This window comes from Odocoileus virginianus, chromosome 7 (genome assembly GCF_023699985.2).
Source record: "Odocoileus virginianus isolate 20LAN1187 ecotype Illinois chromosome 7, Ovbor_1.2, whole genome shotgun sequence".
Classification (NCBI taxonomy): Eukaryota; Metazoa; Chordata; class Mammalia; order Artiodactyla; family Cervidae; genus Odocoileus; species Odocoileus virginianus.
In genome coordinates, this window is record NC_069680.1 from 52517943 (window position 1) to 52543368 (window position 25426).

The following is a 25426-nucleotide window of genomic DNA, read 5'->3' on the forward strand; positions in this document are numbered from 1 at the left end:
CCCGCTCCGCGGCTGGGAGAGGGCAGACGGTGCTCTCGGCAGCCGGGAAGAGCTGGGGTGTCCCCCGCGGGACCACGGCGGTCCCGGACCCCCGAGGCGAAAGCTCTCTCCGCGCGCGGGGTCCCGGAAACCGCGCACGCCGCCCCCGCTGGCACGCGCCACGCTCCGCCCTGGAAGCCGCTTTGGTCCCGGCGCGGGGGTGCGCGGGGGGTGAGAGCAGGCCCGCTCAGCCTGATTTACGGCTCTGCTGAAAACCGCTTCGTTCCCGCAGCAGTAGCACCGTCGTGGCGGCAGCAGCAGCTGCAGCAACAAGTCGGGTAAGTGGGCATCTGCGCCCGCGGCCCGGCCCAGGGGGCGCGGCAGAGGGGGCCGTCCGGGCTGGGCAGCAGGTCCCGTCTCGCACCACGGCGGGGAGCTGGGCATCTGGGCCCCCGCCTGCGGGCACTCGTGTGCGCACGTATCCACTCTGGCACCGGCGGGCTGGCACGCACAGGAGCTGGGGCGGGGAGAGCCGGGACCCCCAAGGCTCACTCAGTTCCAGCCTGCCGCGCTTAAGGCAGAGGAAATTAGGGCTTGTCTGCCAACCCTGTGAACTGGGGCCCCCGCTGGGCCCTTGAAACCTTGCGCACTCCCGGGGTGCTTGAGCACCGGTTTCCCCATCCGGGGATGCCATTCCTTCCCCATTGCTCCCTGGCATTCTAGTACCCCTTCTTTCACGTCTGGCCTCCTGCCCCCAGAATACCCGTGGTTACACAGCCAGCTTGCTAGCACAAGAAGAGGTTCCCCTCTCTGGGGGCAGAGGCTTATTAACACGGAAGCTTTGTCTACTGTGGGGGGACCACTGGCGCCTCTGCTTTCAAAGAGGTTGAGGGCCCAATAATAGTACTTTTTAGCCAAGACCTTGGCTCCCTCCCTTTGGGGCCCGGTGCTTATTACATTTAAGAAACCATTCCTGGAGGGACTAGGTATGCACTGCCTGTAGAATTGGGCTGCTAGCAGCCATCTGTTGCTAGGGCCAAGAAAATAAATTTCTATGAGGAAATCAGAACTTCCCTTTAACTAAAAGAGTTATGCTGTAACCTACATGGTTCAAACTTTGGCCACCCTAGAGGTCATCATGTCAAAACAGGATCAGAGTGGAGACAAATCTATCCAGAACACTGTTTTAGTAAAATCTTATCTGTGGCCCCACTTAGTATTTGATACACTGGGCTTGCAGATTTCAGTAAATCTGGAGTATTAGGGGAGCATCATTATTATGATAACATTTTGATTTAAATCATCACAGCAATAATTTAAAAATAAAATTAAGGGCAGAAATCTCAGACTGAAAATTTTTCAGCTGATTGTGCGCTTAATGCCATTGCACCTAGTTTGAGTGATACGTTTCCTCACTTGAGAAAGGTTGCTGAGTTTGCTGTCTTAGGACCTGTTTTGACAATTCACTTGAGTTTCTCTCTCTTTTTTTTTCTTTTGTTTTCATGCTCATCAGGGTCCTCAGTAAAATAGTGTGTGTTTTTGCAGTGACTGTACTAAATTCTGGAGGGCAGGAAAGTTGAATTCCATATGGGAATCTGACACTGTCCATTTGGCCTTGGATTAATTGCTTTACCTCCGTGCTCCAATTTCCTTATCTGTGCAAAGGGAATGATACCCATTTTTTTTTTTTTATCTTACGTAGGGGTTGGCAAACTTTTTCTGTAAAGACCAAGTAGTATTTTGAATTAACCTGCCATAGGGCCTTCGTCTCAACTACTTACCTCCATCCTTTAGTGCAAAGCAGCAGTAGACAATATAGAAATGAGTGGAATGTTCTTGGATTTGGCCCATGGATTGTAGGTTTTAATTTTAATTAGTTATTATATGTAAAAGTCATTTGGAATTTCAAAGCCTCTGTCCCCATGGAGATCAGCAACAATTATTTCAGTAGCATTTTTTTAAACAGACATGCAAACTATCTGTTTTATTCTCCCCTGCCCAGGACTTTTAGAGTAATGCAACAGAAGGCCTTTGAGGAAAGCAGATACCCCTGGCAGGAGTCCTTTGAGAATGTCGCTGTGTGCCTGCCCTTCCGTTGCCCGAGGTGTGGGGACCATACCAGATTTAGAAGCCTGTCCTCGTTGAGGGCCCATCTGGAATTTAGTCACAGCTACCAGGAGAGAACCCTCTTGACAAAATGCAGCCTCTTTCCATCTCTCAAAGACACAGACCTGGTCACTTCCTCCGAGCTCCCGAAACAGGGAAAATTGCAGAGCTGTGGCAACATAGTAAAGCAGAAACCAAGCTATGTTAACTTGTATAGTATTTCGCACGAACACTCCAAGGACAGGAAGCCATTCGAGATGGTGGCAGAGAGGCCCGTGTCCTACGTGCAGACCTACACTACAGTAGACCTACGTGCAGACTCGCCGGATGCACCGAGGGCCAGTCCGGGCCTGCCCTCCCCAGACACCAAAGCAGCTTTCGAGGCACACGTCAGAGAAAAGTTCAGTCAGATGGTCGAGGCTGTGGACAGGACCATAGAGAAGAGGATTGATAAACTCACCAAAGAGCTGGCCCAGAAAACTGCTGAACTGTTGGAAATTCGGGCGGCATTTGTGCAACTGACGCAGAAGAAGCAGGAAGTTCAGAGACGAGAGCGGGCCCTGAACAGACAGGTGGATGTGGCCGTGGAGATGATCGCAGCCCTGAGGCAACGCCTGATGGAATCCGAAGAGGAGCTTCTCAGGAAAGAAGAGTAAGTGGCGTTGAAAATGGATGCTAGCCCCCTTGTTTCAGACACTTCCCACCTGCTCCCAAGTTACACTCCAGTGTTAAGCATGGTTTGGTTTTAATTGCTTGCAGGTACCTTGCTGCAGTCTCCCATTGATATAGTTAAATGTAGGAGACACAAGGCTTTTAGCACTCTTTACCGTCTCTGCTGTGGTCTCCAGCTCAGCAACCTGAAAGTCAAAATACCGCATTCCTTCTCACCTTAGAAACTATAGACTCCCTGCAAATGTCCACTAAAAGTGTCCTCTGTCCATGGTGGGATCCATTCCTGGTGTGTGTGTGTGTGTGTGTGATCCATACCTGGTGTGTGTGTGTGTGTGTGTGAGGGGAGTAGGGGATGGGGAGGTAGGAGTAGTGAGTTGAATGGGAAGGCAGAAAGGGAGTGCTGGGCACCCTTTCTGTCTTTTTGACAATCTCCATGTAATAAAATCAAGAACATGAGATGTTGTCTTATTCAAATATAAAAATATGGTCTAAATATAAATGATTTTTGCTTCTTAGCCATTTCGTATTACCTGTCTGTGTTAATTAAATGTTAGTAGCTGAGAATCTATTAATAATAATTTTTATTTCAAAGAAGCAGACATTAGGAAACCCAGAGGAAGCATCTGAGATTGCCATACTTTTATGTTTTAAGTTTGAGAATTTTCTTTTTGTAAAATACTAGACTAATTCGTGCCTGCTTGCAGAGAGTTGACACTGGTTTTTACAAATTACAGGTGATCGGAGAAGCTATTAGTTTAAAAATTATCATACTTGGAAAAGCATTTCCTTATCAGTAAGTATGGTTTCATCTCAAACTAGAAAAGTATATGTAACAATGCAGTGTTATATCCCAAATGCAGAATGTTGGATTTAATTTTAAATGGAGGCTCAGAATTCATAGAACCAAAGGAAGTAAAACTTGATTGACTGAAACAGCCTAAAAGGAAGGTTTTCAAATAATTTGAGATGTGCTATACAGATTGACTTAATTTCAGGCTTTCTTTGTCCTCTGGCACTCTTCTATCTGGTGTTGTCTCTTAAAATGTAATAATTAAAGCTTCCTCCACTTGGTAAGAGGCTGAGAAACACTATGTATTAAAGAGATTATCACTTGCTATTACTAAATGCTTACCGCCTGCCTGGAGAAAAACCCTGCACTGCTCAACTAGATACTTATTTAAATCATGTAGTGAGGACAGATTTGAATCAGCCACTGATTTACTTTGCTTCTATGGAAATGATCTCCTTTGAAAAATGTTTCCTTCTTGGCTCTTGGTGTTTCCTGGTGGGAAGTGAGTGCCTTGACTTGCTATAGCACCGAGGGTGACTAAGACTGCACCACTGAAAAAATGGCAGATGGCTTTGCTTTATGTGCAGAGAAAACCATGGAGTTAAATTTGTGATATTTCTCTTTGATGGGAGAGCAGTCAGTTTAAAAGGCTACCAAGTTAACTGTGTGCATTTATTTATTTGTCATGTTTGATTTATTAAGTACACAAGTAATAATGGAGATGGGCTTTGGGGTGGTGGTGGCCTGGAGTGTGGGAAAACAATACGATGGTAGGGAAGAGCATATGGTTAGATCTAGGTTATTGTCAAGAATCTAACTTTCATTTTGTGTTCGAGGGTGCTTTATTATTAAAAAATAACTGGTCAAATAACTTAAATAAAAGTGGGCCATGCATGAATCAGCAGTGATAATATGTTATATCTGGTTAATCCAGTGCTGTTACCAGAGGACCAATTAGAAAACTAAATATATTCATAAAAATAAAATTTAACAGGGGGAAATTGTATGTGTTAAAAGTCCTACCTCCTCTTCAGGTGTCCCCCACCCCATTCTCTGGAGACAGCCACTGTTTAGGTCAGTGGATATTCTTATGGACCTTTCCTGTGTGCATACAGTCATAGGTACTTTATATGCACTTATAGAGTTACTGTGTTTTCCCCGGTGGAAACATGACACATACTGTTCTAATTCGTTTGCTACCGAGGAATGCATGGGTTTTCTTCCATTTTCCTGGTGTTAAAAAATAACATCTCAGTTAACGTCCTTGTACAGATATCTTTGTTCACATTTTGGGGTGTATACCTAAGGGTAAATTATGAGTTGAGTTTTAGCATGACAGTTTTGGACTACCAGGGGAAAAAGAGCAGTGACCAAGACAGAACAAAAACCACTTTAAGTGAAAATTTAGTGAAACTGCCTTAAACTTTTAAACATTAGATGAACAAAGCCTTCATTTTGTTAAGCCTTCACTAGGCCTGTCCCATTAATTTCTGTATTCATGCCTCAAATAATCACTCTTTCTGCACATAAAATAGGACTGAAAGAGTGTTCTTTCCAGGAAGAACAGTAGAACTCTTGGTCTGAGAGAGCAACTGTAGCCAGCAGCCTCCACCCCAGAGTGGAGGGCAGAGCAAGCCAGCTGTCCATTTGTCATGCCATTGAAACCAGGGTGATTGACCAGATCAGCCTGGCTCAGCCGTGCTCCTTCCCTCCTCACCACCCCCTCACAGTGCTGGGCCTTCCACCAAAGGAAAGAGGTGACCTTATACGGAAGGTGCTGCTTGCCCAACAAACATACCAGGAGCTATGCTCTCCTGTTTGTTATTGTTTAGTCGCTAAGTCTCCCAACTCTTGCAGCCCCATGGACTGTAGCCTGCCAGGCTCCTCTGTCCATAGGATTTCCCAGCTAAGAATACTGGAGTGGGTTGCCGTGTCCTCCTTCAGGGAATCTTCCTAACCCAGAGATCAAACCCAGGTCTCCTGAGCTCTCAAGGCTCATTTGCGAGAGAAAGTAGGTTGTTACAGTCCCGTTTGAAATGGACTTAAACTCCAGGGACCCTTTAAGACACAGATGGTAGATTTGGTTTAAAAAATAAGCAGACCTCTAGTATTTTGACATTCACATGAGGTTCTCTTGATGATGGATTTTCCCCTCAACTTTAAAATCCTTTTTGGGACTTACCTGGTAGTCCAGTGGTTAAAACACTGGACTTCCACTGCACAGGGCACAATTTGATCTCTGGTCTCTGTTTGGGAACTAAGATCTCACAAGCTAGACAGCATGGCCGAAGTTAAAAAAAAAATCCTTTTTTTCATACTGAAATAAAAGACTTAAGGGCTGATTCTGCCTTGAGGCCTCTATAGGCTGAATCAGCTTGGATATAGAAGCCATCTGTATGCTGTGTAACAGATTGTTTGAATGGGCAGAGTTTTGTACTTTGTGCGAGTCTCACTGTACCTCCACAGAGAGGTGTCTCCATTTCTGGAGTGCACATCCAGGAAAGAAACTGCCCATTGTGTTCAGTCTGTGCAAACAGATACTGTATTTACTTGTCCCAGAATATTTAGAGCTTGTAGGTAGCACTATCCGTGATCAGGTAAATCAACCCAGGCCAACCTTGCAGTTGGACTTCTAATTAAGGGTATCCCTTAATTAGAAAGATGATATGGATTGGATTGTAGCTAACTCCTGGCTGATTTGGTTACCTGGGGTTCGGAGAACATCACTGTAATAGCAGTAATCCTAAATTTACTTGCATACTCACGTGCTAGCAAGGTTGGAAAGCCCTGACTGAGCACCTGTGATGTGCCCAGCACTGTGCTAGGTGTGTGTGGGGAGTGGGGGGGGACATACAATTCTTGGTCCTTTTCCCTAAGAAGCTTCCATACCACATAGGAAGAATAAATCATACCCATGTTCAAACTCAGTACTTAAGTACAAACCATGGTTTCAAGTTGATGAACATTAGAGAGAGGGTTTTCCCTTGTGTTGAGGCCACACTGAGGAGTGAGGAGGAAGGGTGGGATTTGCACTGGAAGTCGGAGGACGGTGACATTGGAGGACATCAGAGAGGTGACTATTAGAGATGAACCCTGAGGGGACTGTGTCCTTTTAGTTCTGGAGAAACCACATGTCAGAAATAAAGCCTGAAACAGCAGAGTGACAGGGACAAAAATTTAGTAACAAAGCTAAAATGGGGACCCAAATTTCTTGTCTCTCTGCTGAGTGCCTTTTCCATTAATTCACTGTGCCTCAGCCAGACTTTTGAAAATGGGATATTTGCCCAGAGCATCAAGACTTAGGTAATACCAAATCTGGCCTGGTTTGGAATCGGCTTACTTCTCTGCTGTGCTGAGAGGCCTGGCATGGTGACATCATTCAGCATCAGAAGTGTTGGGAAATGGGGAATGGCAGCATCATCAGTATAGTTATGATGTGAAGCTTCTGGAACACCAGCTCTGGACTTCTAGCTTACTACAGAGGCTGTGAACTTGACCCTCTAGATGTCCATGCCCAGTCAGGGTGGAGTATGTGCCACTGCCAGCCTTGGATGGCAGTGAGGGGCCTCTTTATAGTTCCATGTCGTTTCCATACTGCTCCCTTGCCAGCTGCCATAGATATGACCTTTACCTTCTTCCTGCATCATTTCTCCTCTTCCCAGGCTGGTGTCAGCCAGAAGACAACTCTATTGAGTGCCTACTGAGTGCCAGGTACTGTTCTAGGTTCTGGTCATACAGCAATAACCAGAGGAGTCCAGCTCCTGCTTCTATGACAGGAATAGATGAGCAGGTAAGTCATTGAACATCATGAGGGGTGTGTTAAAAAGAGACATCCAGAGGTGGCTTGAGCTTGGAATGTCCACTTAGGTTTCTATCCAGAGCTCGCTGTAGAATGCTGTCCTTAGAAAGACAAGTTTGACTTGGTAACTTGCTTTGCACAGCTGAACCATCTTTCCCATCTTTGATCAACTAAAGTAGTGAGCGGGCAACTTGGTCTCCAGACTGACCCATAGCTAGGAAGCAGGCTTAGAAAAATCATGTTAGATGTAGAGTTCAGTGGGACAGGGAGGTGTCTGCTCCATGTTTTAATGCATTTATGTAAATGGAGTCCTGTTTATGCAGGCTATGCTCCGTGCAGACTTACAGACTAATGTAGGAAAAAACAGGATGTCAAACATGCCCTCTTAGATCTCTGCTAAGATTTGGAGGACTACCCCCCATATTTTCAAATTTTGTAAAAGAGATCCCACCTCTATTTCTGTAGCAGGTACCTTTGTTATAGGTCACTTACTTGTTTTATGCCCCAATACTTGTCTGGAAACAGAGACAAACCTCAGAATCTTTTAGTCAGTTAAAGATTTTTGACTAAAGATGGAGTTATTAATAACACATTTCCTGCATTCAGCAGAAATTGTGGAGCCCCTGATGTGTCTCTTATGTCTGTCCTCCCTTCGCCTACCACCCTCTCTGTCTGGACTGAGGGGCTTAGGATGGGGTTTTGATCTATTTAGAGCAAATAAGAATAATTTGACTTTCTTCTTAGAGTTATTTTTTTAAAGTACTTAATTAGAATTGTATTCTTTTTGGTGTGTTCCAGGAGGTCATAAAAGAAAGATGAGGCCCAGGGCTGACCCGAGTAGAAATGTGATGTGGCTCCTGACATGTAGCAGGTGTGGATTCCACCTTGTGGGCCCCGCCGGGGACACAGAAGCTGACCCCGAGCTCTGAGTGAGCAGCCAGGCTTCCAGCACTTGGAGGCAGTCGGCACTAGTTTTAGGATTTGCCTCATGGGTGACATTACCGTCTGTCTGAGGTGCTCTGTGATCAATAGCTAGGCTATTTTTAACCAGGGGTATTTTTACCATTTCGTATACCTCTGAAGAGGTTCATAAATCAGTAATGCAAAATGAAATTGAAATAACTGGGTAGAGCTTTGCCCTTGGGATGGAAGCTGTTAAAGTGTTGTTTAAGAATGGAAAAGAGGCATCAGTTTTAGATCCCACCTCTATTTCTGTAGCAGGTACCTTTGTTGTAGGTCACATTACTTGTTTTATGCCCCAATACTTGTCAGGAAAAAAAGACAAAGAAACCTCAGAATCTTTTAGTCAGTTAAAGATTTTTGACTAAAGATGGCGTTATTAATAACACATTTCATGCATTCAGCAGAAATTTGTGGAGCCCCTGATGTGTTCTGGTCTCACGTTGGGTGCTGTGGGAATCGCAGTGAAGGAGCAGGCCAGGACCCCGAAGTCCCTGGTTTTGTGGTTCATGGCGTCGACGGCACAGCTAGTCCCTAGATGTGGACTGTGACAGGCTCCCCGGTTCTGCGGAGAACACAGCAGATCACCTAGCCCACATTTAGGGAGCCTGAGGATCATTAAGAGGGGGCCTGGGAAGGGACTCGGGTAGGGGGAACAGCATGTGCAGAAGTAAGCATCTGGCTTGGAGGCTCAGGGGAGTGAACTAACGCTGGAGCAGAGAGGAGGTGATGTGCCTTATGAGGCCCGAGGTGAACCGAAGGCTTTCAGGATGGCCATGAAAGCTGGAAATGGCTTGTTGACAGTAGATTACAGCAGGTGATATGATCAGTGTACCGCCCCTCATTAACAACGCACAGTTCACTGCCCGTGTAAGATCACAGGGAACATCACGGAGCGTTAACGTGCATTTCCCTCTGTCTCTGCACTTGCTTCTAGAGTGTGTTGTTCACTTGACAGTATTTTCCTGAAATTAACCCATCTTTAACCTGCTTCTGAAGAGGTAACTGAAGGAATTCAATCTGTAGTAAAATGAAGTATTACCTATGTTTTAGAGCTTACAGCTATCCTGCAAGTGAATGAGTGCATGAGTGAACAAATATTTCTTTCTAAATAAAATTCTGTACTGAAGGGGCTTTTTCCCTTCATGCCTCCTTCTAGAGTTTGTTTCTGAACACCTGTGCATCTCAGGATACCGACAGATTTCTAGGTCTGCAAATCATTCAGCATGATAACCAGCTTCAGGCCAGTTCCTTATACTATATACTGGTGTCTTTTTCCTTTAGTATCAGATATTGCTTTAAAAAAAAGTATTTTTCATTGAAGCTTAAAATCTTTATTTCAATCATATTTAACCTTTAAAAAAATAAGTAAATAATAAGTCAAAAATAGGACTGGAAGCAGCCTAGAATCAGTTAATTTTCCCAGAGCTGGTCTGCACCCACACCTGGGTTGAATTTCAGGTTTGTCCTTATCTTCTCTTCTGGCCTTCCAGCTTTGCACTGTATTCTGAGTCAGTGTTGAGAACTTAAAACCACACGTCTTTTACTCTGCTTTCTGATAGCATCATGTTGTTACTCTTTTTCTTAGTTACATTCAGCTTTGTAACTTCATGTTTGTTTCTTTTAATGTCTGCTTCCCCACTATGTGGGGAGTCTGCCTTACCACAGCTGGATCCAGCCCACCACCTGCTTTTGTGGAGCCCCTGCGCTAAGAATAGTTTTCTTTTTTTGAATGCTTGAAAAAAATTCAAAAGTCAAATAATAATTCATGACATTTGAAAATTACATGAAATTCAAAATTCAGTGTCCATAAGTGAAGTTGTATTGATACACAGCCTCTGTGGCTCTTTTGTGCTAGGCAGACTGGACTATTTGCAACAGAGACCATATGAATTACGGAGGTTAAAATATTTACTTCCTGGTCCTTTACAGAAAAAGTTGACTGACCCTCGGTTAGACAGTAAGCTCCATGAGGACGGCCACTGGTTCATAAATGCCCTTGCACTAAGCCCAATGCCTGGCAGCATTCAGTAAATGTTTGCTGAGTTACTGAATAGTGGAATAAATACATTTAGGGATTCTGGCTGCATTGTACCAGGGTTCTAGCCTGTGTTGTCCACCTTTGTCTGAGTTCTGAGATTTAGGATCACTGTGTATATGGTAGGGCTTCCCGGGTGGCACTAGTATTAAAGAACCCACCTGCCAATGCAGGAGACGTAAGACATGCGGGTTCGATCCCTGGATTGGGAAGATCTGCTAGAGAACGAAATGGCAACACACTCGAGTACTCTTGCCTGGAGAATGCCAGTGGATATAAGAGCCTGATGGGCTCCAGTCCATAGGATCGCAGAGTCGGACATGAGTGAAGCGACTTAGTGTGGTATTGCCAAATTTAGGCGTAAATTGAAGAAAGTAGGGAAAACCACTAGACCATTTAGGTATGACCTAAATCAAATCCCTAATGATTATACAGTGGAAGTGAGAAATAGATTTAAGGGACTAGATCTGATAGAAAGAGTGCCTGATGAACTATGGATGGAGGTTCGTAACATTGTATAGGAGACAGGGATCAAGACCATCCCCAAGAAAAAGAAATGCAAAAAGGCAAAATGGTTGTCTCAGGAGGCCTTACAAATAGCTGTGAAAAGAAGAGAAGCGAAAAGCAAAGGAGAAAAGGAAAGATATGCCCATTTGAATGCAGAGTTCCAAAGAATAGCAAGGAGAGATAAGAAAGACTTCTCAGTGATCAGTGCAAAGAAATAGAAGAAAACAATAGAATGGGAAACGCTAGAGATCTCGTCAAGAAATTCAGAGATATCAAGGGAACATTTCATGCAAAGATGGGCTCAATAAAGGACAGAAATGGTATGAACCTAACAGAAGCAGAAGATATTAAGAAGAGGTGGCAAGAATACACAGAAGAACTGTACACAAATGATCTTCACGACCCAGATAATCACAATGGTGTGATCATTCACCTATAGCCAGACATCTTGGAATGTGAAGTCAAGTGTGCCTTAGGAAGCATCACTATGAACAAAGCTAGCAGAGGTGATGGAATTCCAATTGAGCTAAAAGATGATGCTGTGAAAGTGTTGCACTCAATATGCCAGCAAGTTTGGAAAACTCAGCAGTGGCCACAGGACTGGAAAAGGTCAGCTTTCGTTTTAGTCCCTAAGAAAGGCAATGCCAAAGAATGCTCAAACTACCACACAATTGCACTCATCTCATACACTAGTAAAGTAATGCTCAAAATTCTCCAAGCCAGACTTCAACAATATGAACTGTGAACTTCCAGATGTTCAAGCTGGTTTTAGAAAAGGCAGAGGAACCAGAGATCAAATTGTCAACATCTGCTGGATCATCAAAAAAGCAAGAGAATTCCAGAAAAACATCCATTTCTGCTTTATTTACTATGCCAAAGCCTTTGACTGTGAGGATCGCAATAAACTGTGGAAAATTCTGAATACCAGACCACCTGACCTGCCTCTTGAGAAATCTGTATGCAGGTCAGGAAGCAATAGTTAGAACTGGATATGGATCAACAGACTGGTTCCAAATAGGAAAAGGAGTACGTGAAGGCTGTATATTGTCACAGTGCTTATTTAACTTATATGCAGAGTACATCATGAGAAATGCTGGGCTGGAGGAAGCACAAGCTGGAATCAAGATTGCTGGGAGAAATATCAATAGCCTCAGTATGCAGATGACACCACCCTTATGGCAGAAAGTGAAGAAGAACTAAAGAGCCTCTTGATGAAAATGAAAGAGGAGAATGAAAAAGTTGGCTTACAGCTCAACATTCAGAAAACAAAAATCATGGCATCCAGTCCCATCACTTCATGGCAAATAGATGGAGAAACAATGGAAACAGTCAATGGCTGACTTTATTTTTGGGGGCTCCAAAATCACTGCAGCCATGAAATAAAAAGACGCTTACTCCTTGGAAGAAAAGTTATGACCAACCTAGACAGCATATTAAAAAGCAGACACATTACTTTTCCACCAAAGGTCCATCTAATCAAGGCTATGGGTTTTCCAGTAGTCATGTATGGATGTGAGAGTTGGACTATAAAGAAAGCTGAGTACCGAAGAATTGATGCTTTTGAACTGTGATGTTGGAGAAGACTCTTGAGAGTCCCTTGGACTGCAAGGAGATCCAACCAGTCAATCCTAAAGGAAATCCATCCTGAATATTCATTGGAAGGACTGATGCTGAAGCTGAAACTCCAATACTTTGGCCACGTGATGCAAAGAGCTGACTCATTTGAAAAGACCCTGATGCTGGGAAAGATTGAATGTGAGAGGAGAAGGGGACAACAGAGGATGAGATGGTTGGATGGCATCACCGACTCAATGGACATGAGTTTGTATAAACTCTGGGAGTTGGTGATGGACAGAGAGGCCTGGCGTGCTGTGGTCCATGGGGTCGCAAAGGGTCAGACCTGACTGAGTAACTGAACTGAACTGAACTGAACTGAACTGTACATGGTATGGCATAGTTCTCAAACTCTTTGGCCTGACTTCCCCTACACTCTTAAAAAATCTGAGGACCCCAAGAAACTTTTCTCTGTGTAGATTTTATCTATCAAGGTCTGCTGTATTAAAAATTAAAATTTAGGAAAGTAAAAAGGATACTTATTAATTCATATAAAAACAGCAGTATTAATCCATTACTTGTTTAACACAATGAAAATATTTCAAAGAACAATTTTCCCCAAAGCAGTTTAGTGAAAAGAATGGTATTGTTTTCAAAATTTTGGAAATACTTTCACTGTCTGGCTTAACAGGAGGCAGCTGAACTTCGTTAGTTCTGCCTTTAATCTGTTGCAAATTTGTTGTTTTGGTTGAAGTAGATGAAGGAAATCTAGTCTCACACAGATAGGTAATAGGAAAGTGGAGAGGTACGTTAATAGCCTTTTGAGAGAATGGTGGCTATTCTGCTTTGATACTGTGCCAAAGCTTGACAATTGGTAGTTTCTCAAAGGTTAATTGCAGTGTGGAATCTGAAATCACACCAGTGAACAAACATTTCCTCCTCCCCTCCATTGAAATTCACTGGTCTGTCTTGCACTTTGAGTGGATATTTTACTGTATAATTATTTTAAAAAGTACAAATGCAAAGTAGTTAAAAGCGCTTTCTTTTTCATTCAGGAAGTTCACAAGATTCCTTGGGGAAATAAGAGGTGTTTCTGCATATTGTTAATCCAGACTGAACAGGATGTGAAAAGGGGGATGTGAAGTTGTGCACACATATTATTCCACAGTTAATCACCAGGTTTTATTCCTGTTTTTATCTAATACAGATACCCAAACACAGTCTCAGTATGATGAACTTCTCCAGCCCTTTTCTTGTGTAACTTCTCTTTTAGAATTAAATCATCATTTTTTTTTTTCTTAGTTGATGTGAAACATCCATAAACTGAAATTAGGTTAGTATTGATGCCAAGTTGTTTGGAAAAAAGGGTATTAACTTCTTAGCTTTAGGGCACAAGATAATTGGATGAGGGAGGTTAGAAAAAGATGCTGCTTTTTTACAACATGACATAACACTCCACAATCAACTAGTGGCATTAATGTTTTTAAAAGTTTTATATGAAATAAAAAAGTTTTATGTGAAACCAGTTATAAAACATCACTTGATATAAACATACAGCCACAATCATAAGCTGCATTGCATTCAGATTTCTTTTCTTGCTTTTGAGACGTTGATCCTGTGGGATTAAGCTGTCAAATACTGATGTCTTATATTCTAAACTGTATAGCTTGAGAGCCCAAGAATAGTAAATATGCACAGAAAAAAAAAAAAAAAAGACTGGAAAAAAATACATCAGAATGTTGACAGTAGTGACCTCTGGGTTATGGGTCTATGGGTCACATTTTGTTTCTTCTTTGTCCTTTTTAAACATTGATTATGATAAATATTTATTGAGTATTATGTGTCACTTATTGAATGATGGAGTTAAAGCAAAAAGCTGATTGAGCTTCTGCTTAGTTGGGTCTTCCATAGATCACTTTTTATATTTCTCATAATAAATGTGAAATACATCTGTAATGAGATAAATATAGTAAATATTTAAACCAAAATAAACTGAAAAAATACACTGGCTCTTTTTCCTACGTTTTCGGTTTTGGTGGGTGAGAGGGTTGTGGGTTTCTAGTTGTTTCTACTTTAAGTACCAGTGTAGAGATGCTTCAAGAGTCAGTTATCCTGAATATCACTCTCTATGTAGAGGACTCTTTATTACGGGCTTGATTCCACATAAATTGAAGCCTTGATTTTGGAAAGAGGAAGGAGTAGCCATTTCCTGGGCTTTGTTTTTGGTGGTGCTTTTGAGCCGTATGAAGTGGTCCATCCAAAGGTTCTCTACTCTAACTAAGAACCATAACAGGGCTGGATGTGACACCTGAATGGACCTTCACTGTTTTGCTGCTGGTTAGACTTTTGTGACTCACCTAGGAGGCAGAGCAAAGGCAAATGACAGCAGAACTTGAAAATTGGCTTCTCTCTGTGGCTTGAACAGTTTGGAAAGTGTACATCTTCTATTCAGGGCTCATAGGGAAACATCTAGAAATAAAATTGGAACTTAATTACAAAAGAGAACTTTCCAAAAGGACTCTTACTTCTTATATGTGAATACTTCTTAGCTACTGAAAAATAATGGAATTCTTATGGGCTCTGAGTTTATATTTGATCTGAGTAGGATAGAACAAGTTTGATGAGCAGTTTTTGGAGTGAAGCATTGTTAGAACCAGTCTCTTTTCTGTTTATATAAATACATAATTTTGAAAGTTTTGCAGAGATGCTTGTCTCTGTAGGAAGTATCAGAAACTTTTCAGTATGTCAAAATATAATGTACTATATTTGTGAGAGAAAAGTCATTACCAATTGTAAAAGTGGCCTCCTGACTAGTTGTACAGAATAAAGGAGTTGGAAGTCACCACAAATTATTTGGCAAAGACCTGTGAAACTGACTTACTGAGCTGAACGTCCATGAAGTTCTACTCTCAAGAAATTATGGAGCTTAGTAGAAAATAAAAATCAAGTAGAAGCTGAGAAGATTTGGAGGAGTAGAATTTAATTGACTATCTAGAACAAATGCCTGAGGTTAGATTAAAAAAAATAGGATTTGTTCATCTAAAATGAAAGAAGTTTAGGGGACAATGATCAGATTCTTTAGAATCTTGGTTCTGCATGAGTAGAACATGGCCAGAAAAATGAGGGATCACTCCTTGAAGGTTGAGAGTTCAAAGACATAAATAATGTATCCAACAAGTAGTGAAATTATTGAATTCATTTGCTCCAGTGGGTATGACACAACACACAACGAGGATGGCCAAGAAGATCGTCATGATTTCTTACTGAGTGAGGCAAATCAAATGAGAAAATTGTGGTACTGTATACCTACTGGTAGTGCTGATTAGTGTGTGTGTGTTTTTGTAGAGATGTTTGTGAGGACGATTACCAAATGTAAATGGTGATGGTTTTAGGATGATGGGATTGTAGGTGATATTTTCTTCATTATTTATTTCTACATTATTTAATGTGTTTGAATTTTTAATAAAGAACTTATTTAGTTGTAACTCAGGGAGGTATTATTTTCATACTTGCATTAGAAATAAGATATAAAATAGTCATATAGTTATTAAAAATTTTCTGGATTTGTAAATCACAATGAATTATGTAGATGAAGGTATTTTGTTCAGCTTTTTAGGGAGGGGCAGCCTGCACATTGCTTCTCCTATGTCAGCTGCAGCAGCTTCCCCAACACACCTTGGGTCTACCTCAAGACGGCAGTTCTTGGACTGTTTCATTCTTAGCTCAAAATATACTATTGGACATATACTATTTTATATGCTCTGGTGTTCAATGTGGCATCTTGCTTCCATACTTCCCTACCTGTAGTCTTTTCTTCCCTAATAGCCAGACTTTTAAAATAAAGGAGAGAACTTTTCTCAAAAGTGGCCAGTGGTTTCCCGTCTCACGATAAAATCTGGAGTCCTCATGCTGACCTGTGAGACCCTAGCTGGTCCCGGCCTCAGCCGTTCTCCCCTTCCCCCGCTCTGTTCTGTACCTCAGACCATTCTGCATGTTCCCACTGAGGATCCGGCGTGCTCTGCCCAGCTGTCTTCTTGGCTGTTCTTGCTTCCTGGTGTCCATTTGAACGGTGCCCCATCCAAAAGGAGGTTCTGACTTTGCTGTCTACAGTCTCTTATTCCTTTCCTCCCTCTGTCAGTCTTTGTCCCCTTGCACCCAGTTTCCATTTCCTCCTTAGCACTTATCACCAACTGACATGTTTATTTTATAGTGACTATCTTCTACTAAAATGTAACCTCTAAATGCAATCACTAAAATGTAATTTTATGTCTTCTATCATGGCTACGGCCATACTATGTAGGGCAGTGCCTGACACATAGTAGGCTCTCAGTAAATATGAGTTGAATGAAAGAATTCACAGCCCACTCCAGTATTCTTGCCGAGAAAATCCCATAGATGGGGGGCCTCCTGACAGGCTGTGGCCCATGGGGTCGCAAAGAGTCAGACACAGCTGAGGTGACCGAGCACAACACACGTGGCCCTGCTTCATAGGGCAGTGCCCGGCAGGGTGGGCTCTCAGTAAATGTTCACTGAATGAATGAGTTCCTGTCTCAGTTCTCCATTTTGTGTCCTGACATTTTTGCCTTGCAGAGAGGTGGTTACGTTCAACCATTTCCTGGAAACAGCAGCTGAGAAGGAGGTTCAAGGAAAAGCTCGGCTCCAGGACTTCATAGAGAATCTGCTGCACCGGGTGGAGCTCGCAGAAAAACAACTGGAGTACTATCACAGCCAGCAGGAGGCCGGCCTCTGCGGGGACCCCCGAGAGCACGCGGTGAGTCCTGCAGGCCCGGTGTGAGGGTGGCGATCTGTCAGGTGGGGCCAAGGACAGAAGGAAAAGGTGCTGGGGTGACTTGCAGGAGTTTTCTAGACATCGTTTGAAACCCAGCACGCCTGTGTTGAGGAAGTGACACAGGCGAGCCTAGGACACCTGGGAGTGAGACCCTGGATGCGTGATCTCCGGTTCTTCACCTCCAACTCCACATTAGGCTGAGGTGGTAGAAGTACTTTTATGTTGCAGCATAACAGTTTGAAGTATCCAAAGAAATCATCTGTCCCAATCATGTGTCAGGTGGATAGGAAGTTATTAATATTATCCTGTTTTTGAGCTCATCAAGGAATCATCTGAAACTTTCATGCTTTTTAGTTAGTGAAAGATTTAATCACTTTTCCTCCCCTTAATAGGAAGGGAAACACTTGTTGGTAGTCTCTGTAGGTGAAACATTCTTTAAGTAGATTTTCGAAAAGACTAAGCAAAATTCCGCAGTGGTATTCTATAATAGGATTTTGCATACAATTTTACATATGGTTGCAGGGATTTAAGAAATCCCCAGAGCCCAAATGAGAACCCTGAATATAGATGAAGGTCCAACTCTCATAAGTGGCTTGATCAAGGTTGCCTGGGCTCTTTGGAGGGTGGGCGGGAGGTGGGTGGTTTACAAATAAGCACGCTTCAGATGAGGGATGTGGGTGGTCACATTTACCCTCTATACAGTTTCCTTGATGATATAAACAATAAAGCCAAGGAATGGATTTTTGAAAACCTAAAGTGGTTTATTTATAACATTTTCATCATCAATTGGATTTTATTTACCCTTACCATCTTCTCAGAAGATTTAAAAATGATTCTTTTACTAACCCTGAAATGAGGATAAGAAAAATAGGAAACATTTATGCTAACCAAAGGATTAGTAGGGTTGCTGTTGGTTGATTGAAAAATTTAGGTTGAGCAATCTGGAAGCCAAGATTTAACAGGAAACATGATTAAATAAACAAAGAAGGAACGAAATGGAATGCAGGTTGATGAAAGAAGTAAGAGTGGAGGGAGAGACACAGATAGCAGGAAAGTACAAAGTCAAGGAGGAAGTAGGACTTGATCACTGACTTTTGGAGGGAGCACGCATCACCCTGAGAGGTGTCAGGGATGAGCTGTTTGATTTCTGAAAGAATGGGCAGATGTGGTTTCCCCTGTTTTCACATATAGTCCTCTCAACTCTACTCTGGGCCATAATGTGCCATGTTATGAGACAGTCTACTAATCCTAAAACCATTTTTCCTTTCTACTTAGTCTATTTCTCATAATAAAATACATTTACCATGTCTTTGATGTAATTTAACTACTCAGTCTGGCCTCTCTGTGTATCTATGGCTGTGGATACATGGAAGAACTTGGAAACTTTTCGCAGGATAAGCTAAGGGTCTTATCTGTAGTAACCTGTTTGGTCCAGCTTAGAGAAGGTGCAGGCCTCTGGAGCCTCACCTCTGCCTGGGAGAGCTTCTTGTCCGGGTGCACCCCAGAATGAAGCAGAACTTTCAACTCCCAGTGCCTAAACTCCCTCCTCCAGAACCCTGGGGAATGCCATCCCCAGCCTGGCTGGCTCTCCCCATTTCCACCAAGGCTGCTCTGCAGAAACAACACGGCCTCTTCATCTCCCTTCTTCCCTGCCTCCCTCCCTCCCTCTCTCCTCTTCCCTCTTTTTCTCATTACCCCTCGAGAGAGTAATGACATTTCTAGATTGATGTGTAACTTGATTCTTTCTAGCCTTAAGATTCTTTTGTGCACTAGAAAAATTTCCTTCCCCCTCACAATTAGCACCTTTTCTGAAATAATGTTTCGGCATTAATCCCCTTGAGCATTTATGTTCTTTTTCACCTGGCTGATTTCTAAAAATGCAATGTGCTTACTCAGATAATTTGTCTGTATGCTCTGAAACATGCTGTCGAATTAGACACAAAGTGACCTAATATACCATCTGCCAGAATTACTCACAGACCTGCTCAAATAGAAGGTCATGAAATAGCCTGGATAATCTTATTTTAAGCATTGCATTTATTTCCTGCAGGTTGCTAAATTAGTACTAGCAGTAATTCATTACCATATTTATTGGGGATGCATCGCTTACTGGGTGCTGAGGAAACTGCTGTGAACGAGATCAATGAAGTCCCTGGTCTCGGAGGAGGGACACACAGTAAGCAAACACATAAGGAAGATAATTCCGTATAGCGAATAACTGCTGTGAAGAATAAAGTAAGATGACATGTTTGAGATGGTCACTTTAGCTTTAGCAAAAAGCTTTCGAGAAAAGCCCTGCTGAGAAGGCAGCATTTGCACTGTGACCTGAATGGCAAGGAGGCAGTTCTGGAAAATTTGGAAGTGGAACATTCTAGGCAGAGAAATAGAAAGTGCAGCTGCCTGAGGAGGGAATAGGCTTGGCACATCTGAGTGGCGGGAGGTAGGTCGGAGAGGCAGGAGGGGTCCAGATCAGGCAGGAGCTTCTTGGTCATATAAGGAGTGTGGACCTGTTCCATCACACACAGGGCAAAACCATTGGAAGGTTTTAAGCAGGAGATGATCTGTTTTAGCAGAATCACGCTGCTGCTCTGGGGGAACTGATGGAGGGGTGCAAGAATGAGAGATGGGTTATGTTGTGGCCGATGGGAGGGGACAGCAGCTCAGATAGAGCCAAAGTAGAAATAAAAGGTATAGGGTATGTTCTTGGAGGAGAATTGACAGGACCAGTTGGCCTGAATGAAGGATTAGATTTAGCTGGTGAGGGAAACTGAGTCAAGAATGAATTCATGGTTTTGGCCTAAAGAAGTTGGGTATATACAGAAAGGGAAGTTGGAGGAGGGCTAGGTTTCCAGTTTCCCAAAACCTGTCATAACCTGAGACAGCATGTTTGTGCTCTCTCAGTACAAGGTTGTTTATATTTTTTTTCAACCAGAAATGTTGACCAGGGCCTCTCTTGATACCCATCGGCATACCCTTCTCTCCCTAAATAAACAGACAGAGTAGTTGGACCAGGAGAAAATGGAGGTAGGTGGATTGACTGAGTGGGAAGAGCATTTTCATCTGCCCACAGCTGTGGATCCAGAAGGAACACTGGCCTCTTGTGTTCACAGGGAGGAGAGCAGAGCGAATTCTTTGGTGCCTGTGATAACAGACACCACCTCCACCCACAAACCTCATAATCCGTCAGATCACTGTTGGCCTTTCCCCCAGTAAGGGAACATGTGTGTGTGTGTACCTGTGGGCGTGTGTGTGTGTGCGCGCGCACACACACACACACACACACACACACACTTTTGAATAGAATTCCAAAGGGAATTATGTACCCATATGCAGCATCATCACATTATATGTTTACATACACACATAAAGTTGAAAACATTTTGTTAAACCTCAATAATAATGATTTTTTTAAGTGGGAAAGTATTTAAAGGAAGAAAAACCCTGTAAGTTTGTACAGTTTATAGATGCACTGAAATCTGTTCAAGGAGCCCAGCCAGTTGGAGCAGGGGGCATGGGTGGACTGGAAGAAAGAGAGTAGAAATGCTGATGCCTCCGGGGTTCCTAGAAGCTGCCAGTCTGGTGTTCGCTGGAGCCATCTGTTCCCGCTTCTTTGTATATAACAAGACCTCAGGACCCTCATGCAAGGAAGGTGCCTTTTTCTGTTCACATTTACTAATCCCATGCCAAACCCAGCCAGCGTGGACAGAGTTGGCAGTTATGTGACATTCAATTTTGTCCCAAGGCAGAAGGCAGGAATTCCATCTCACCTTCTTGGGCACCAAGAAGTCTGTTTAAGAAACCTTTCTGATTTTCCCCTGTTTGTGGCTTAAGCTGCATACAGAAAACTTGGAGGAAGATCCTGTTATTCCAGGATGATTTGGGTGATTTGAGTATAGCGGTGGTGGATGTTGGCCACACTGGGCCTAGATGGCCCTTCCTCCACATTCTCTTTGTAACCCTCTTCTTCTGTCAATCTGCCTGTTCATGTGACAGCACTTCTTTTAGTTGAAGGCTGCATGCGGGAGGTTGGGAACTGAAGCTTGGGAATACACTAAAAATACACTTGCTTATAAAGTGTTTGGTGACATCTGGAACACAAAATGATAATTATCAATTTATTCTTCAAATGGTGTTCTGAGCCCAGCCACAAAAGTGCATGCAGATATTTCACTGAGAGTGGAAAATTATCTCAATGATAGATGGCCTCAGGACAGTTGTGGAGTTGGGTTTTCGTATGCACTCATTTTAGAAATGATGTATTTTAGGCAATAAACATTTGGTGCCAATTTCCCCTTTAGTTGATACACTGTGACCAGTTGTAGCTGTGTAAATTAGCTGCAAGTACAGCCTGAATCAATCAAGAAATAATGGCACATCGTTCCAGTTTTTAAAAACATGTTTCTTCAAATGTTGTTCTCTTGAGGGGCTGTTTTAACTTTTTGAAATTTTTGAGATCTGCTGATACTGGCTTCTTGGAATTCTCAGAACAGGGAGCCACAGAGGCTTCCTGAGTAGGCAGAGCTGAGCATGAACCATTCTTGTTCGCTGCAGTGATGGATGTGCCATGGGCGGTGCTCCTGATAACCGTCACTGGCTTCCTTAATGGGAATATAGTTTCTTAAAAACATAAGGAAGATTTTTATAAGACCAAACCCAACCTTTAAGTGAAGTAATATTTTGTCTTATTTGTTTTCCTTCAGCTTACAGATATCTCCTCAAATAGGAAACCCAAATGCCTGTATGTATATCTTTTTATACTTAGACCATTTGATTGTTTGCATAATATGCCTTCCTGTTGCACTTTTTATGGTATCTATAATATAAATGGATTTGAGAGCTTCAGGTGAAAATTTACCTGCTTATTTACCTTTCTAAAAATGTGGATGTGACTTTTATGCTAATGGTCTATGAGTATATGGCAGTATGATGGTATTACAGAAGTCTTTTTAAAGTATTGTGTAATAGAACTTTCTCATATTGTGCTATAGTGTAGTCATATAACTCTATAGTGCTATTAATGTAGTGTGCACACTGATACATATTTTATACATAAATTTATACTGTGAATCATATACTTTATGATAGCTGTACTACAGATTTGTTTGAATCCCCTAGAAGTCACTTAAATAGTCGAAAGGTATAGGTTCTGGTCTCATCTTCTCCATAGACCACTGTGTGTTACCCTCGATAGTCATTTAGGTTTTCGATGCCTCAGGTTCTATCACTGGTAAGTAAGACTTAGTAATATCTCCCTGGGAATTTAGTATCATGAGATCATTTTCATGAAGGCCATCGTATCAATATGGAAGGAAAAGTATCAGTACACAGTATATTACTTGTTTTACTGGTAGCATTATTGCCACCTTAGCATGTAGGAGTGATTGTGCCATGAGTAGTTTTTATTCTTTTAAGAATTTAAATCTTTCTTTTTATTTACCTGCTCCCACAACCATCTGTAGAAGCCGAGGGCATCTGCATTCTGTGTGTAACCACCCTGATCTCAAGACCCATTTCCATCCAAAGGGAAGGATGAAAAAACCCAAGGATGACAGAGCCAGCGTGCAGCCTGCGAAGTCCCTGCATGAGCAGACCGAGTCCCCAAGAGAACTCTGCAGACCAGCGAAGAAAGGGGAGCCTCTGGGCTTTGGCCGGAAAGGCAACATCAGACCCAAAATGGCCAAAAAAAAGCCGACAGCGATTGTGAACATCATCTAAAAGGGTGGGTGGTTCTGAACCACATCACTGGGCTTTGGCAAATATGTTCTAGGGGCCATCAGTAGTGTCCTTTTGGACACACTGCATCAGAAAACATATTTCATGTCAATATGGGCACCTGGATTAACCAGAATTTAACAAATGGGAATCTCAGTGAACCAGACTTTTTTACAAGTCCCTTTTGGAAGCAGGAGGCAGATTACAGAATTGTTTTTAAAAAAATGAAATCAGTCTTATTCCAAAGTTTTAGTAAAATGAAGCTAGCTCCAGCTCTTAAAATAATTGGCCCTGTAAAGTTCTATGAAATAAAAATATTTTTGTTTTTAACCTCACCCTCAATTAATTTGGGAGCCTCCAAAATAAAGCTTCTTGTTTTCCCGAGAATTCTGGTTAATCGAAATTCCAGTGTTAGGGTTGCTTCAAGGACTCATTCCGTTAGACTTCAGTTGTCATCTCGACAGACTGTTTTCCAGTTTGTTCAATTCAGGTTTTTTGTTTCCCTGGATGTATTTTCATTCTTATTTTGGTGCCTCTTTGCTTTCTTCCTTGGCTGGGTATTCTGTACTCTAAGACTGTGCTGCCAGCCTCTATCTTAATAGCTGCTTCTACTGCTGAGGTTGCGGAGGACAGTAAAACCTTTATGATCAGCACCCGTCAGTCGTTCAGGGTCAGAATGGTTGGATACCAGTGGACCACGCATTTAGTGCATTGCAAGCCACCCGGAGACACCACGGATGTTACTCAGATCTTTCCTAAGACCTGCTTCCCCGGGGCAGTGGGGGGAGGGGTGGTTTGTCAGCAACCTCTCTGTCAGTTATAGGCATGACTTTCTCCTTGCTGGCCTGACTTTTCCATCTCTTGCTGCTTCTATGCCAATTTATGACTAAAATACACGTTCTTACCTTTCAGCCAAGTATCTGATGTATTCGTTGTATATGGCTTTCTAAAGTGATTTCTGAAATAAACGATGCATGCGGGATCCAGAATCTGAAATCATCCTCCCCTCTCTGACTCCCTAAAATGGCCTTTGTTTCCATAAAGAACCATCTGTCATGAACCTCCTGCTTTACAGTTTTCCTCAAGAACAAGTTTCTGTTTCTTTACTTTTTAAAGTTTAGCAATATCATCAGGTCTCCTGCGGAGTTTATAAGTGCTGACATTCCTTTGGAAACAAGAACAATTATGTCCACAACTATATACATATATGTATAACAAATACAAAATATATATGTCAAGTATATTAATAACTTATTTTTAAATACTCATGAAAAAGGTGTGTGTTGGTGGTGGGTGATTTTTAAACTATATATTGTTTATGTAAATTGAATTCTCTGATTTTAGAAGTTAAAGCTTAACCTAGTTAACATTAGTAGGATTATGATTGTTACTGCAATAAGCATCAGATTAGCAGTGCGTTAAAAATAGGTAACAAAGCAATTACGTAAAATGCCAGTAAATTGAAAAGTGTAACTTATACAAATACTTTGAGCCTATCATAGTGAAATGTTGATTTTTGAGTTTTCACTTGACTTTCAACTCATGGGGATAGGCCTTTCATGTAGTGTATAGGCAGCTATCAAGTGGTGAAAAACATTGCTGTGAATATCACTGTTAGGATAACACTGTAAAAACTGTAATGTTAAAATAACTATTTATTTGGAGAATTAACCTCTTCCAAGGTTATTTATTATTGATGTTTATACCATGACTGCACTTACCTTTTACATACTAAAAATCTGACTGGTTTGTTGTACTGCATGCGCTTTGTCCCATAATGTGTGTGTGTAATGACAGCAGTTTGCTTTTAAAGGTAGTATAAGCCAAATTTTTCGCCCATTTTATTTAATGTAACTTGTGTTTTCAGTTTTCATTTAATATGCCTTGAGGGCATGACAGCTCTCTCTGACAGTGGTACCCAGTGATCTTCAGAAAGCACTGTAATGTCATATGATGCAAGACAAATGATTTTAAGGTTTATTATATTAAAATTTTTTGAAGTTGTAACTAAATTCTGATCCTTATATAAGGAAATGCACTATGTATATTGTGCTTCCTTAGAGACATAAACTTGGTTTTGGAACATGCGAGCCACCTCAGTCTGAAGGATATCCCATTTACCTGCCATGGCCTGAGCCTTGTGCCACGTCCCACGTGGGTGTTATTTTTAAATGCATTCTATGTCCTCATAGGTAGTCAACCTCAGAGTTGATTTTTCTAAGAAGTCACCAAAGTTTTCTAGGAAAACATGTTAGAGTTTAAGCTGAAGAATGGATCTAATTTTATTATTTGTTTTGTAAGGAGGAAGTCTTTGTTTCAACCTGCTTTCATTCTCTTTTCCCAAACAAGGTGACAGATTCTTAACTGAAAAGTTTAGACTACTTAGACACTGTTTTCGGGTATTCTGCAGGGTCATTTTGTTGTATGGAAGTTGGAATATTCTGTTCCCAGATTTTAAATAAAGGTTTTTAGATTATGAAATATTATAATAATAAAGCTATATTTATGACTAATGTGTTG

At 42.1% G+C, this 25426-nt stretch overlaps 1 protein-coding gene across 1 annotated transcript; it reads left to right on the forward strand.

The window, feature by feature from the left end:
• On the forward strand, nt 1-25419 carry ZNF365 (zinc finger protein 365). The gene is made up of 5 exons (XM_020895502.2): nt 1-317; nt 1982-2737; nt 16996-17176; nt 21895-21932; nt 22654-25419. Exons 2-5 carry the CDS (start codon nt 1995-1997, stop codon nt 22907-22909), a joined length of 1218 nt encoding a protein of 405 aa, XP_020751161.2. The 5' UTR covers nt 1-317; nt 1982-1994; the 3' UTR covers nt 22910-25419.
• The last annotated feature ends 7 nt before the right edge of the window (nt 25420-25426 follow it).